Source organism: Paroedura picta, chromosome 16, assembly GCF_049243985.1.
Source record: "Paroedura picta isolate Pp20150507F chromosome 16, Ppicta_v3.0, whole genome shotgun sequence".
In the NCBI taxonomy this organism is placed as follows: Eukaryota; Metazoa; Chordata; class Lepidosauria; order Squamata; family Gekkonidae; genus Paroedura; species Paroedura picta.
Window position 1 is genome coordinate 2,232,759 of NC_135384.1, and position 13,074 is coordinate 2,245,832.

At 56.8% G+C, this 13,074-nt stretch overlaps 2 protein-coding genes across 8 annotated transcripts; both read right to left on the reverse strand.

Moving 5' to 3' along the window:
• Positions 1 to 1,016: 1,016 nt before the first annotated feature.
• On the reverse strand, positions 1,017 to 2,977 carry FITM1 (fat storage inducing transmembrane protein 1). Its single transcript, XM_077315688.1, has 2 exons — positions 2,663 to 2,977; positions 1,017 to 1,720 (listed from the first exon to the last, which is right to left on the reverse strand). Exons 1-2 carry the CDS (start codon positions 2,905 to 2,907, stop codon positions 1,102 to 1,104), a joined length of 864 nt encoding a protein of 287 aa, XP_077171803.1. The 5' UTR covers positions 2,908 to 2,977; the 3' UTR covers positions 1,017 to 1,101.
• Positions 2,978 to 3,188: 211 nt separating this feature from the next.
• DCAF11 (DDB1 and CUL4 associated factor 11) lies at positions 3,189 to 12,908 on the reverse strand. 7 transcript variants are annotated; one of them, XM_077315686.1, is made up of 15 exons: positions 12,772 to 12,908; positions 11,889 to 12,111; positions 9,728 to 9,855; positions 9,444 to 9,565; positions 8,923 to 8,987; positions 8,731 to 8,831; positions 8,329 to 8,475; positions 8,178 to 8,232; positions 8,024 to 8,092; positions 7,325 to 7,382; positions 6,762 to 6,947; positions 6,284 to 6,437; positions 6,047 to 6,199; positions 5,006 to 5,112; positions 3,189 to 4,790 (listed from the first exon to the last, which is right to left on the reverse strand). In XM_077315686.1, the coding sequence occupies exons 2-15, from the start codon at positions 11,903 to 11,905 to the stop codon at positions 4,659 to 4,661; spliced, it is 1,494 nt and encodes a 497-aa protein (XP_077171801.1). In that variant the 5' UTR covers positions 11,906 to 12,111; positions 12,772 to 12,908; the 3' UTR covers positions 3,189 to 4,658. The 7 variants fall into 7 exon arrangements, with proteins under 7 accessions (XP_077171801.1, XP_077171796.1, XP_077171794.1 ...); XM_077315681.1 differs by having other exon boundaries at positions 11,866 to 12,111; XM_077315679.1 differs by lacking the exon at positions 12,772 to 12,908 and adding an exon at positions 12,493 to 12,676.
• Between the last annotated feature and the right edge of the window lie 166 nt (positions 12,909 to 13,074).

The window sequence follows — 13,074 nt, forward strand, 5'->3', positions numbered from 1 at the left end:
TTGGGGACCCCTGCAGTACTGGATAAATTCAAAGCCCTGCGTGGTCATTTTGCTGACTGGGTCAGTTCCTCTCAACCTAATCTTCCTTACAAGATGGTGGTTGAGGGGGTACGCCTCAGAAAGGATATTTAGTAGGACTTTTAACCTTTCTTGTGCTTTACCCCCCCACCTCCCCAAGAAAACAGGTAGCCCAGTAATGAATATCAAGACCCCTGGGCAAGTGGTAAAAGACAGAAGAAAGACCAGAAACAGGAGTATTTAAAACATGAATCATCCACCACGCAAAACTATACAAGGCTTTCCCCTTAGAAACCCAGGGAAGGTTCTAGATTAGAAAATTAACAGACTGGAGCCAGTCTGCGTCAGCTTTTGAGTCGACGGCCACAGCATGGACGGCACAACTCCAGCATGGCTGCTGTAAAAGGCAGAACCAACTAGAAAATGCCAGGGAATAAGGTGAAGCAGTTTTGGCCTGAAGCGGCAGAAGAAATTCAGAGTCCGACAAAATTCAAGGCCGAAGATTTCGGGTGCACATGTGCTTCTTGAGATATCCGAAGAACCGTGCTTGAACATGGAAGCTTCGGCCTTGAATAAAACCTTGCTGCTCTTATAGGTGCCGCTGGGCTCCGTTTCTGAAGACGGCGCAGTTTCAAAACACTCCCTCCCGTATGTACACCTCGCCTCCGGTTACACCGCGCTGTGGGGGCGACTAATGCTGAAGCCCCCTCTGCACAGTGGATCCAGTCTCCAGGGGCCAATCAGAAAGCCTGCCGGACAAAAGCCCGACACGCTTTCTAGCAACGCTTGGTGAGATCACGGCGCCCACCAGCACTGTGTTGGCGATGCCCTGGCCCACGCACAGGGAGCTTGGGTGAAGGAGTTTCCCGTGGCACAAATTCTGCCCGTCAGTCCGACCGAGTCTGCCAGCAGTTTACAGACTGAGGGCTGGATGTCATACTCCCTCCCCGCAGCGCCTAAGGACCGCCTCCCAATAAAACACACTAATATAGCACAGCTCCAAGGATCCCAGTTTTATTTGTCTCTCAATTTTGCCTCCTTCCCAAGCCCCTCGGCTGCCCTCGGACCCCTCCAGGCACACTCTCAGTTCCGTTTCTTCGCTTCCCCCGGCACCGTCTTGAGGAACAGGCCCGCCCCGGGCCTCCCCGGAGACCAGGCGGATCGGTACCAGACCCGGTAGGTGAGGTACCAGCAGAGGGTGGCGATGGCCGCCCCGACCACCTTGTGGCTGTACTCGTACAGATACACCACAGTGCAAGCCAAGAGGAAGTTCCACAGGCCGAGGAGGAGGACGTTGAGGAGGAAGATGAGGCGCAGGGGGACGCCCGCGGGGTGGCCCTGGGCCAGGTAGCGCCGGAAGACGGAGGTCTCCTCCACCATGAGGAGGCAGCAGAAGGTGAGCAGGAAGGTGTGGCCGGAGACGTCGTAGCCGTGCCACTGGTGGCCCTTGTGCAGGCAGGTCCACTTGTCCGTCAGGTTGTTCACCAAGATGCCCGCGGGCACGGGGTCGAAGCAGTAGCCGGTGAGGTTCTCAATGAGCAGGAAGGCCTCGGTAGCCCCCAGCCAGAGCCCGGCCCCCACCGCCAGGCGGCTGAGATGGCGCACGGTGAGGAGCAGCCGCCGGGAGGCCAGGTAGACCACCAGGAGGATGAAGCCCCCCAGGAAGATGCACGTCCAGCCCCAGGCAGAACGGACAAATTTGCTGCGAGGAAGGAAAGAGGGGTCAGAGGGGTGGGGAGCAGCGGGGCGACACCTGGCTCCCCCCCCCAGCACAACACTGTCTGTTCTCCCCCCAGCCTCACCGTCCTATTTGCCCACTATGTTCCAGCCCTCAACAGGTTGGGGTTCATGGGAATTGTAGTCCATGGGACAACTGGAGAGCTACAGTTTGGCCACCTCTGCCATAAAGAAAACCTCTTCCCTTTTATGCTCACAACCACCCTGTAAGGTAGGCTAGGCTGAGAGTGTGTGACTGGCCGAGGTCACTCGAGGAGTTCCTCTGACCTTGTGGGAATTCAAACCTGTCTCTCCCAGATCCTATTCCAACCACTACACCATGCTGGCTCTCCTTATTGTTGAGATACAAGCCCTCCTGCCAAAGTTAACTGGATCCCAAGTCCTTAAGTGGAACCAACGCTACTCAACAGAAGCCTCCCCTGGTCAAGAGCCAGCTTGGTGTGGTGGTTAAGAGTGGCAGCCTCTAATCTGGAGAACTGGGTCCAATTCCCGACTCTTCCACTTGCAGCCAGCTAGGTCACCTGGGGCCAGTCACAGTCCTCTCAGAGCTCTCTCGGCCTCACCTTCCTGTTGTGGGGAGGGGAAGAGAAGGCAATAATATGCTGCTTTGAGACCCCTTCGGGTAGTAAAAAGTGGAGTACAAAAGCTACAGAACTGCTTTTTGCCTTCGGGAGGGGTAGGAAAGGACAGAGAATTAGCCTCACCCCCCTTTCCCGATTTCATATTTTGCCCTTCTTCCAAGATAAACAGAAGGGGGGCTCATTGGGCCTGGATCACAGAGATTAGACAGCAGCAGCTGACCCAGAACATCCCCTGCCCCCAGCCCCCCACCGGGCAGCCCTTTCCCTCCCAGCCAGTCCGTGCCCTCCCCTTCCCGCCCACGCCCCGGCCTGCTCGGCTGACTCACATGTTGAAGAAGTTGTGATGGTTGGCAAAGATGGCCCGCGGGTTCACGTAGAACTGGAGCAACGGCCCGAAAATGACCACGGCAGCCAGCCACAGGTGGTATGCCCGGCGGAGGCATGGCACCCCCAGCAACCAAGCGAGCTGGTTGCTCCAAAAACGCACCAGGCCCCGGCAAAGAGCTTGGCCCCAACCGGCTAGAGTGGCCAGCCGGGAGGAGGGCTTCCCTGCCCCCGGTCCCGCTGCCATCCCCCTCGATCAGCCCACCCGCAGGCCACGGAAGACCCTCCCCTCCTCCGGCCAGGGAGGAAAGGGAAGAGGGGGGGGGGAGAAATCAAACAAGGAGCGTAGCTCTGAACTGATGGATGCTTGACGACAGCTGCTGGAATCATATCCAAGTTTGGCGTGAACAGCTGATCGAGAGCAGGGGAGGGAAGGCACAGCAAACAAACTTGTAGGGGGGGGGGGGGAAGCCAGCTTTAAAAGCTAACCTTCCACCCTTCAGGGAAAACGGGTGAAAAACTGAAAGAGAAATTCCAACAACGTTTATTTATTGACACAGAAGACAGTAGATTGCACAGATACACTCTCAGGAGGAAGGGGGGGGGGGAGGACCACATTAAGTGAGGGACCCCCCCCCCCGTGACCTCCCACACAGACTGCCCCGGTTTTGCGTGGGATCTGCGCGACTGTTTAGATGTCGAGACTTAATCGAGGCCTTATCAGTCTTTCTCAAGTTTAGAAAACAAGAATCTCTATATCCTTTTAAAAAAATTAGGGAACCAGAAGGGTGCCCCCCCCGGAAGATCCCCCCCCACGCCCCCCTATTACAGCCACACTGGGGTAGGGTTAATTGCTTTAACAATTCCAGCAAGCGACATTCGGGGTTACTTCCCAACGTAACCCTCCAAACTAGTCCATACTATTAGAGCCCCTTTGTCTCATGCAGAAGGGAGTCCCACGGACGAAGATTCCCCCCCCCCCCCTGCTTGAATAGCGATCCGCAGTATTTGCAGACCTTGCCGGGGGCGAGAAGAAAAAGGAGCAGGATCTAAAACTCCTTGGGGAGGGACCCCCCCAGCGAGCAATAAAAAGGGCAACGAGGGGGAGGGGGGGAGACGGAAGAGAGCTGAAGGTGAGCGAGGACAGAAGGGCGAGTGCCAGGACAGAGGGCGGGCACAGCTCCGGGAAGGAAAGCCCCTCGCCAGCCCAAGCGGCCCCCTGCTGCAACCCAGGAGCTCTGGCCTTTCTCTCGCCTGCCACCCTGCCATGTAAAAGCTCACACGCACAAGTGGCACACACTGTGTACACGCCGGCCGACCCCACTGGGGCAGAGACGTCCCTCGAAGGATCAAGTGTCCACACCAGAGGAAATGGGACAAAGAAAGCTGTCCCGGCCTCCCTTTCGGGGGCATCGAAGCAAGAAAATGAGACTCCCGCTGGGAAAGGAGGCTCCCCACCCCCTGCTCACCCGGCTGCACGCCAGGGCAGAAGAGAGCTCTTGGGAAAGCTAGGTACCCTCCCCGCTCTTACGGTCCCTGTGCTGAATGGCTGGCACGGCACCTGGGAAGGAATGGGAGGGTCCAGCCCATCACAGCTTAGCCTCACCCAGGTCAAAGGAGGCCTCATCCAAACACCTTCTACTCCCCCCCAAACCAAGTCGAAGCCCAACATTGGCGGGGCCGGTTGGTTTCATCCCTGTTCATGATTCCCCACCCTATCCCTAGTACCCAGGCAGTGGACTGGGAAGGGGGTGGGGGGCTGGGCTGTACTTTTCCCACCCCCCACCCCCACCCTGACCTGAGCTCCCTTATTTTTCTCAACCCACCCCATACCAAAGTTTCCCTCCCCTCTCCCCAGTTCCCTCTAGGCCGGCCCCTCCGCACATGATCTATGAAGAGGGGGAACACCTGAGGAGACACCCCCCCCATGTTCCAAGGTCAGTTCCCGACCCCCCCCCCCCGACCCAGAAAGTCCAAAACTGCCAGCAGCCAGGAAGGCTACTGATCCGCGGCTCCCGAGGAGGGCTTGGGGCGTGTTTCTCTGGCGCTGGGGAGCTGCTGGGGGTGCCGGAAAGCGTCTTCGTCGTATTCCGTTTGGCGATATTCCCACAGCCGGAGGTTGCCGTCCCACTGCAGCCAGGAGAAAGGGAGAGGGCCGTTAAAAGCACGTCCACTGCCCCCCCCCTCTGACACCAAGCACTACCCAGCTGGGACCCAAAAATCGTCAGGGGCAACCGGAAGGTGAGCCCCGGAAGGTGTTATGTGCCAGATGGCCCGGGATGCTCCTCCTGGGTCCTTATCCTGCCACCAGTGGCCAGTCCCTCCCCTCTTCCCTCAACACTTGCCGAACTGCTGACGATCTTCTCCTCATAGGGGTGCCAGCTGACGTCGCGGACGCACGCACGGTGTTCGGTCAGCCTCTTCACAATATGGCCGCTGAGGAGATCATATACTGCAGGAGAGACAACCGTTACCCCCTCGAGCCTGTTTTGAGCCACTCCCTCTCCATCGGCCTCCCCCTAACTCCCCTTTCCACCCACCCCTGAGGCTAGCAGGTGTCCAATGGATGCTTGGAGTCTCTGGGTCCCTGAGCCAAGCGATCCAAAGGGACGCTTCTTTCTTCTTCTTCGGGGTTAAACACGCCTGTGCTGCCTCGAGAATCCAGGGATGATTCCAGCTTCTCCACTGGGTCTCAACCACCCCTTCCCCTTGCTTCACACAGAGAAGCGTCAGTTCACTGACGTCTTCCACCGGCTCACCACTGCGCACCCTGGTGGAACCCAAGAAGCTCCCTAAAAAGGGGGATTGGACAGAGTCAAGGAGGCCCGGGCTATCACTGGCGACCAGCCATGCAGGCTCCACACTGAGAGGTGCTAAAAAGCTGGATCCCAGGGCCAGGAGGCCACCTCAGGGCAACCTCTCTGCCCTGCTGTCGGAACTGGTTGGCCACTGGGTGAGACGGGAGGCTGGTTTGATCCTCCAGAGCTCTTCTGATGTTCCCTGTCACAAACTGATGGGGACTTAAAGTGCGGAATCTCTTAAGCTCTTTCTGCAGCTACCAGAGCTACAAAGGAGGACAGGAATAAAAAGGGGGCCTCTCTTCAGGACACTAACCCTTCCAGCCAGAGCAAATATCTTTGTGCTTGCTCAGAATGATGGGCCCCAGGCGTTCACAATCAGTCTGCTCCAGGTACATCCCCAGCCCTGAATGCCTGAAGATGCCTTCTCCCAAATCCCACCCTTGGTCTCCCAAAGGCAGCCCTGGCTCTACTCCAACGGGCGGAGTCTTCTGCACGACCCTTCTCAAGGGAGCTGCTGGGGATGGAACGTGGGACCTTCTGTGCTCTACCCCGGAGCCACGGCCCCTCCCGGCCCAGCTCACTCACCCACCACCTTGCCCGTTGAGCAGCCGCTGTAGATGTACTGCTGCCCGGTGCTGTGGGCCGGGGAGAAGCGACAACGGATCAGGGTGTGCAGCACTCCGTGGCCTCGGTACGTCATGAGCGAACTGTCGCCCGGGAGCTTTGATTTGCGCTGTGCTGGAGAAAGGAGGGAGAGAAGGGCAAATCAGAGGCCCCCTTCCTTGCGCCCCCCTCCTCCCCAGGCCCGTCCGGTTCCCCTACCTTTCTTGGGCACCTGCTGCCAGCGGTAGTCCCAGTTCTGCTGGGTGACGGCTTGGCGGGAGGCCTCCAGCCCCTCGCGGCCCGAGAACTTGCGCATGTCCCACAGCTTAATGGTCTGGTCCTTGGAGTTGGAGATGAGGTATCGGGCATCTCCCTGCCGGGGGGGGGGGGGGGGAGAAGAGAGGGAGAGGATAGGGAGAATCCACACGGCTGCTTAAAAGATGCTCGTGTCTAGTCAACCCCTCCACAGCCTCTAAGCTGAAGGGCAGAGCCAGCATGGTGTGGGGCCAGCAAAACTCCCCGCAGTCCTTCTGACATGCTCTCAGTTTGCTGGACAGCACCTTGTGGGGCATTGTGTAGCCCTCCCCTTTCGCCTTCTGCTAGGGTGAGATCCCTTCGAGTGAGGCATCCCAGACAACAGCCTCCCTGGTTAAAGTGGAGGGGGCTCCCTTTGGGACCCCCCCCCTCCCAAGCTTACTTTGCTGTCGATGAAGGTGATGCCGTCCCGGTGACCGGCCAGGATGCCCACCGGCTTGGGGTCGCCCTCCCTCATGGTACGCCGGTCCCACACTTTGCAGATGGCGTCGTCGCCCCCGGAGAACAGTATGTGGGAGCTGTTGTCGGCGAAGGCCACGGCGTTCACGTCGTCTTCGTGGGACTCGATCTGCAGGAAGGCGGAGGACAGAAAGCGATTTTCATTTGAGGACCGGCAGATGGGTGCGATGCGCAATGTCGCCAGCTTGATTACAGAGCGGGGGGGAATGCCTTGGGAGAAGGGAGCTGCTGAGTGGCCGACCAGCACTGTAGGCCAGTGAATAATTCAGTTCCTCACAGTACAGAGGAGCAGTGGAATCACACACGTTCACCACCTGGGAGAAGGGCATGCAGAGATGGGAAAGGGAACGGGAAGCGATCAACGAACGGAAACAGATTTCTAGGAGTGACTAGAAAGCAAGTGAGGCCCAGGAGTTGCGGAGTCAAAGGCCAAGGAATGGCTGCCAAGAGGGCCCAGCAGAGAGGCAAGCTCAGCAAGAGATGTACCTTGAGCGTCCGCTTCTTCTGCTCCATGTCGAAGACGTAGACGCAGCCATCGTTGGCCCTAGACCGAAAGCCAGAGAGGACTTGGTAGGAAACGCCAGGGAATAAAAAACGCATCACTCAGAGCAACCGGCCGGTGGCCGAACTGCTCCATCTCCCAGGGGAGGGCTCCACCAGAACAAAGTAGTTGGGAGGCAAATTAGCTGTTCTGATCCACACCCAGCGAACCCAGGCTGCATTCTGCTGCATGTCAGGATCAGAAAGGTCCCCCAAATCCCCTTGACTGAGGATGAGGTGTGAAGGAAGATACAGAGCTTCATGCTCTAACTGCACAGAAGAACCTCGCCTGCTTAGACTACAGACAGGAGCTGACAGTCAAAGCACAAAGGGTTACACGTTGTGGCAGGGGTCCCCGGACACCAGCAGAAATGGCCACAAAACGGCTGCCGCAGCTTCCCTGCAGTCCCACAATGAAGATCCTGGGGCTGTGATGGCAGCTACTGCCAACACAATGTTTTTAAAAATCAGCAAAGCCGATCCAATCTCTGGGGGCTGATCAGAAAAAGGCTCCCTGGCCTCAACCACTTTCCAAAAGTACTTGGATGGGGGCAAGGAAACGTTTCATTGGTCAAAGGATGAAGGCCTCCATGCCCCGGGTCAAGGGGTGGGCTGAAGGAGGGACTGGGCCGAAGGCCAACTTACCCTCCCAGCACTTCCCGTCCATCCGAGGAGACGGTGAGGGAAAAGACAGCGAAGCGCCGCTCTTCAGGCCTGCCAAGAGGGGGAGAAAGTGAGAGGCCAATTGGGGAGGGTCCCTTTTCTTTTTCCCTTGGGGTCTTGCTGGGGTTCTCGTTACCTCAGGTCCAGAGCCGTGTGGGTGTCGCTCTCGCCGTAGATATTGCCAATGTGAACTAAAGAGGGAAGAGGAAGAGGGCGTGAATGCTTGCCTGCGGGGTCTGGGGCTCAACCTTTCTCCCCCCCACCCTTCGCATGCCAGCTGCACTCACTGTAATTTGACCAACTGGAGTAAAGGAAGTGCGCCCCGTCTGGCGTGAAGGCAACATCAAGGACGCTCCAGCCAACGTCCCGAGCTTTGATACTCCTGAATTTCCGGAAGGCTCCATAGGAGCAGTTGTACAAGCGGATTGTCTGGTCTGGCAGAAGAGAGAGGGAGCTTACCCACCATGCCTTAGCAGCAGGCAGACCCATCCGCCTGAACAACCCCAGTGGGCCATGCCTACAGGAGGATTCTGAAGTCCCCCAATCCTTTTGTGCCTCTGAGTGATTTCATGGCAGTTCACTGCAAATTTGGCCATCTCCAGAGCTTATTTGCGGAACACGCATTCCCCGTGATGCCCAGCAGGGAGGCGGGTGACCTCTAGGAGCCCCGGAGGGATTCCCCAACATACCTTGACAAGCTGACATAAACAGCTGTCCATCCTTGGAATAGATCCCGCAGAAAGCCTTCTGAGAGTAGGAGTCGGTGAGGGTCAAGTAGTTGGGGAGAAAGCTGGAAGCGGAGCAGAGGCGGAGGCTGTAGGAGACTCTTCCCGCAATCATGTGCCCTTCCATCCCGGGGCCCCCCCGGGGCAGATACTCACTGTGACACCACCCGCGAGCATTCCCCGGGGGAGAAGCTGCTGTTGTGGCAGAGGCCACGCTCTCTCTGCGGGGAAGGGGAAAGACACTGTTGTTCAGGACGCTGGGGATCTCCCTGTCCTCCCAAACTATTCCGAGCTCCCAGGGGAATGCTGCCTAGAACGGCTCCCCACGACCTCTCGGAGCCTGCAGGCCACTCTTGGAATCTTGGGAAGGGGTGGTGGGCACCACTCCAAGATGGCTGCCATGGGAGGTGGAGCCAAGCTCCAAATGGCTGCTACAGGAGGCAGAACCTATCAGAATGTCAACCCCTCCTCACCTCTGGTCTTCTTTTTTTTTTTTAGCTGGAGATGCCGGAAACCAAACCTGGGACTTTCAGCATGCCAAATCCTGGAGATTTTGGCCCTCCCAAAGGTTGGCCTTCCAGACTGGCCCACCCACCCACCCACCCCCAAAACCGCAAGAAGCTCATGCCCGCCTGGCTCCATTTCCTCCCCCACCTCCGAAGCCGCAGAGGGGGCACCTGGCAAAGCAGCTTGGGGATACTACGGTCGGTCCGCCCAGGTCTCAGCTTGCCCGTCGCCAACTGGATGCGGGTTTTGATCTCATTGTTCTCCAGGCCGCGGATGTCTGGAGTCAAATCCACTGCAGGAGACAGAAGAGGCAAAGGACAGGATAGCGAAGATCCAAGAGCCCTGCGATTGTTCGGCTGAACTTCCCCCACCCGCTACACCGAACTCTCAGCCCTAAGGCACCCCAGCCATCGCCTCACGTGAAAAACTTCACCTGCCCATTTCAAAATGTCACCTGCAGGCTTATACTGGTCTCCTAAGCGCCCTTCCCACGCGCTGTCACTGTCGTCGTCCGAGTCGGATAGCGCGTGGACCACCTGGACGCTGGCCGCTCCCCCGCCCTGCATCAGATGAAACTGCCCTCTGGAGGGAACAGGAAACAGAAAGATATAAAGAGAGATTACGAACCTATTTTGCCTCATTCACGATAGACAAACGGCACCCCATTCGCTTCTTTCCTGTTCCCCTTTAGCTGGCCACTGAGCCTGAAGTTTGAAAGTAACGGACTCAGAATTATTTCATCCAGAGTGTACACAGACAACGATCATGACAAGTGTTTACCAGCTGCCAGTGGAACAAAGATGCAAGCCTGACAAGACATTAGGAGTGCAACCCTAACCCCATGTACTTCCAGATTGTTTTTACATATAGGGATGGGATCCACCCTACAGCACAGGGGACCAAAAACTGTGGCTCTCCAGATGTCCATGGACTGCAATGCTGGCAGAGGCTCATGGTAATTGTAGTCCAATGGACATCTGGAGAGCTGCAGTTTATTAATCGCCATCAAAAGACCAAATGATCTGGCAGACCCACACTGCCCAGTCGTGATCACCCTAACCTACTTAAGAGGGCAGACTTTATGGTTAAAGAAACGCTCCCAGAGTGCTTTGCAGCATGCCCAAGGTAATATCACAAACACGGGGACAGTGATGGAGAACGCCCCAAAGGAAGTGGTTCCCCTCTGCCTAACTGTCGGCAATAACAGTAGGCCAATCATTGATGGCCTTTCCCAAGGTATTCTTTAACTTTCAAAAGCAACTACAAGAGGATCCTGGGTAGAACTGGGAGCATGGCCTGAGGGAACAGAGTCCAACACCATTCCCCTCCCAGGCTACATTCCTTGATAACAGCTGTTTCAAGCTAGATGCTTATTTCCTGCTTTAACTAAAGCAGTTATTGGGAGCAGTTATATCACATATTGGAAGAGAAGAGAGTTGCATGAGGGCATCAAACCGATACTGTTAATGAAAACAACAGGAGATTCACTCACGGCACTCCCCCATAAGCATATAGTCTGGCCCATAGAGTCTCCTCAGAGTACATATCAGCACAAATTCTGATAATAAATGCAGACTCCCACTTATTAAATCAAGAAACCTCCCAGAGTGTGAAATACCTGCTGAAGCGATGCCCCCAATTTTTATACTTTTGTAAAATGTCTAAGGGATGTACGGAAGTGTTGTGTCATATGCCCTACGCAGGAAAAAGCAAAATATGTGGTACTCAGCTTTTAGGGAAGCAGCTTCCATGGAGCTAGGGACACACTGGTCTGATCATAGTATCATAGACTTGGAAGGGATCTCCAGGGTCATCAAACCTCTGCACAATGCAGGAACTCACAAACCCCCCCCCCACGATGACCCCAATTTCATGTCCAAGTGATCCCCCTACCGAAAATCTCCAGAATCCAGCCTGGCCTGGAGGAAATTCACCTACTATCCCACAGTGGCAATGAGCAATTCCCTGAGTATGCAAGGAAGGGCCACAACAGACAAGCACTGACACATACCTTCCTGCCAACCCACTTGCAATCGCAAATCAGATCAAATCCTGGTATTATCCCCTCCAACTGAAGCAGCACTCCAGAAGAGTGTAGCACACTCTGCTTACCCCTCCACAAATCAGACCATGGATATACTATAACAATCTGCACTTCTAATGAAATGGTATCACTAGCATTCACCTATGCCCTCCATATCATTAAAGATACCACACTGCAATGCAATGCAATATGGGACTATCTCCTTTCTTCACCAGACTGTAAAAATCCTACCTTTCTCAGACAAGAGCCATGGAGGAATTCAACCAAAACCGGATTCCCCAGTAGACTCTCCCAAGACTCCATGCCAACCACCACAATCAGCTTCCAATTACCAAGAGAACTAACATTTCTTTGTGCAGATTACTGGATCAGGCAGGTGTGACCCACCTCCATGTCTGCCCCAAACCTTCGCCTGGGTCCTCCCACCCAGCAGTCTCACCAAAGGAGAACTCTCCCATTCCTTAGCCACACCGATCCAGCGATGGGTCAGCCAGCCCCATAGCCGCAAGGACTGAAAAGGGTTAAGGGGAGGGGGGGGAGTGAGTTACCTGCGCAGTAGATATGCCAGTACCTGGGCCAGATCCACATCGTCGTCTTCGTCGTCCTCTTCCTCGCTGCGCAGGACCCCCGAGTCCCTCGGCAACCAGCTGCCCTGGCGATCCCGACCGCCTGAGCTGGCGTTACTGCTGCTGCGAGAGCCCATGTCTTACGGCATGCTCCGCAGCCCGCCCCGAGGTGCCTGTGCTCGCAAAAGTGCTTGCTCTCTCCCAGTGCCTGGAAGTCCAACGTCCCTCCTGCAAAGGAAACCCTCAGCCACTAATCAGAGCACTTGGGGTCAGGGAAGGCTATTGGGGGGGTGGGGGTCTTCTTGTCCCCTTCCTGCAGAGCTGCAGCTACTTACCAGGCCCCCCTCTTCTGGTTCAGGCTGGCCCCTGGTTAAGCTGCTCCCTATCCACCAGAGTCCTCACCTTCCAAGCCAGAGGGCCCTCCTGCTCGGCGACATTATGCGCTTTCTCTAGCTGCACCCTGCACCCAAGGCATGCCACCAATCCAGAGCCCAGCCCTGAAGGGCTCTCCTCAAGGCGCAACCCGCCCCCTCCGAAACCGAGGAACTCCCCACCGATCCAGAGAGCCACTTCGCCACAACCACAAGACAACACCCTCGGCCAACCAACCAGGAGACCGCATCCGGACACAGCGGCCGCCTCTCAGCCAATGGGCGCGGCCCTTGCTCACGGCACGGCCAATCCGAAGGCGCCGTGTTGGAGGTACACTCTGGTTACCCCCTCCTAATGGCCCGCTGGGCCCACCAATCAGAACGCTCGTCGCGCCTTCCGCCGAACTGCTCCCTCGGACTCGCCCCCCCTCCCTTCGAGTCCTCCCGGCCAATGAAAAGCCTCCCGCGAAGCTGTTCCTCCCCCTTCCCCTCGCCGCGAGCGCAAGACCCTCCTCACCCTCTAACGGTCGCCGCGCGAGGCCTTGTTTACATCTTAAAGACTCACGCAGCCGCCTCGGACCGGAGCGGAGGGAGGCGGGGCACGCCGGCTGCGACGCGATTGGCTAAGCCTATCCGCCCCCACGTGTGCGAACGTGGGCCTTTAAAAAGGCAGCCGCTCTTTGGATTGGCCACGCTAGCAGAGGCGGGGTCAGAACCGCTCCTCGAACAGGCCGAGGATGGGCTAGCGAGCCACCGATTGGACAGTGGGCCTCAAAGGCGGGACCGATGATCTCAGAGCCCCTCTCTGAGTGGTCGCCGT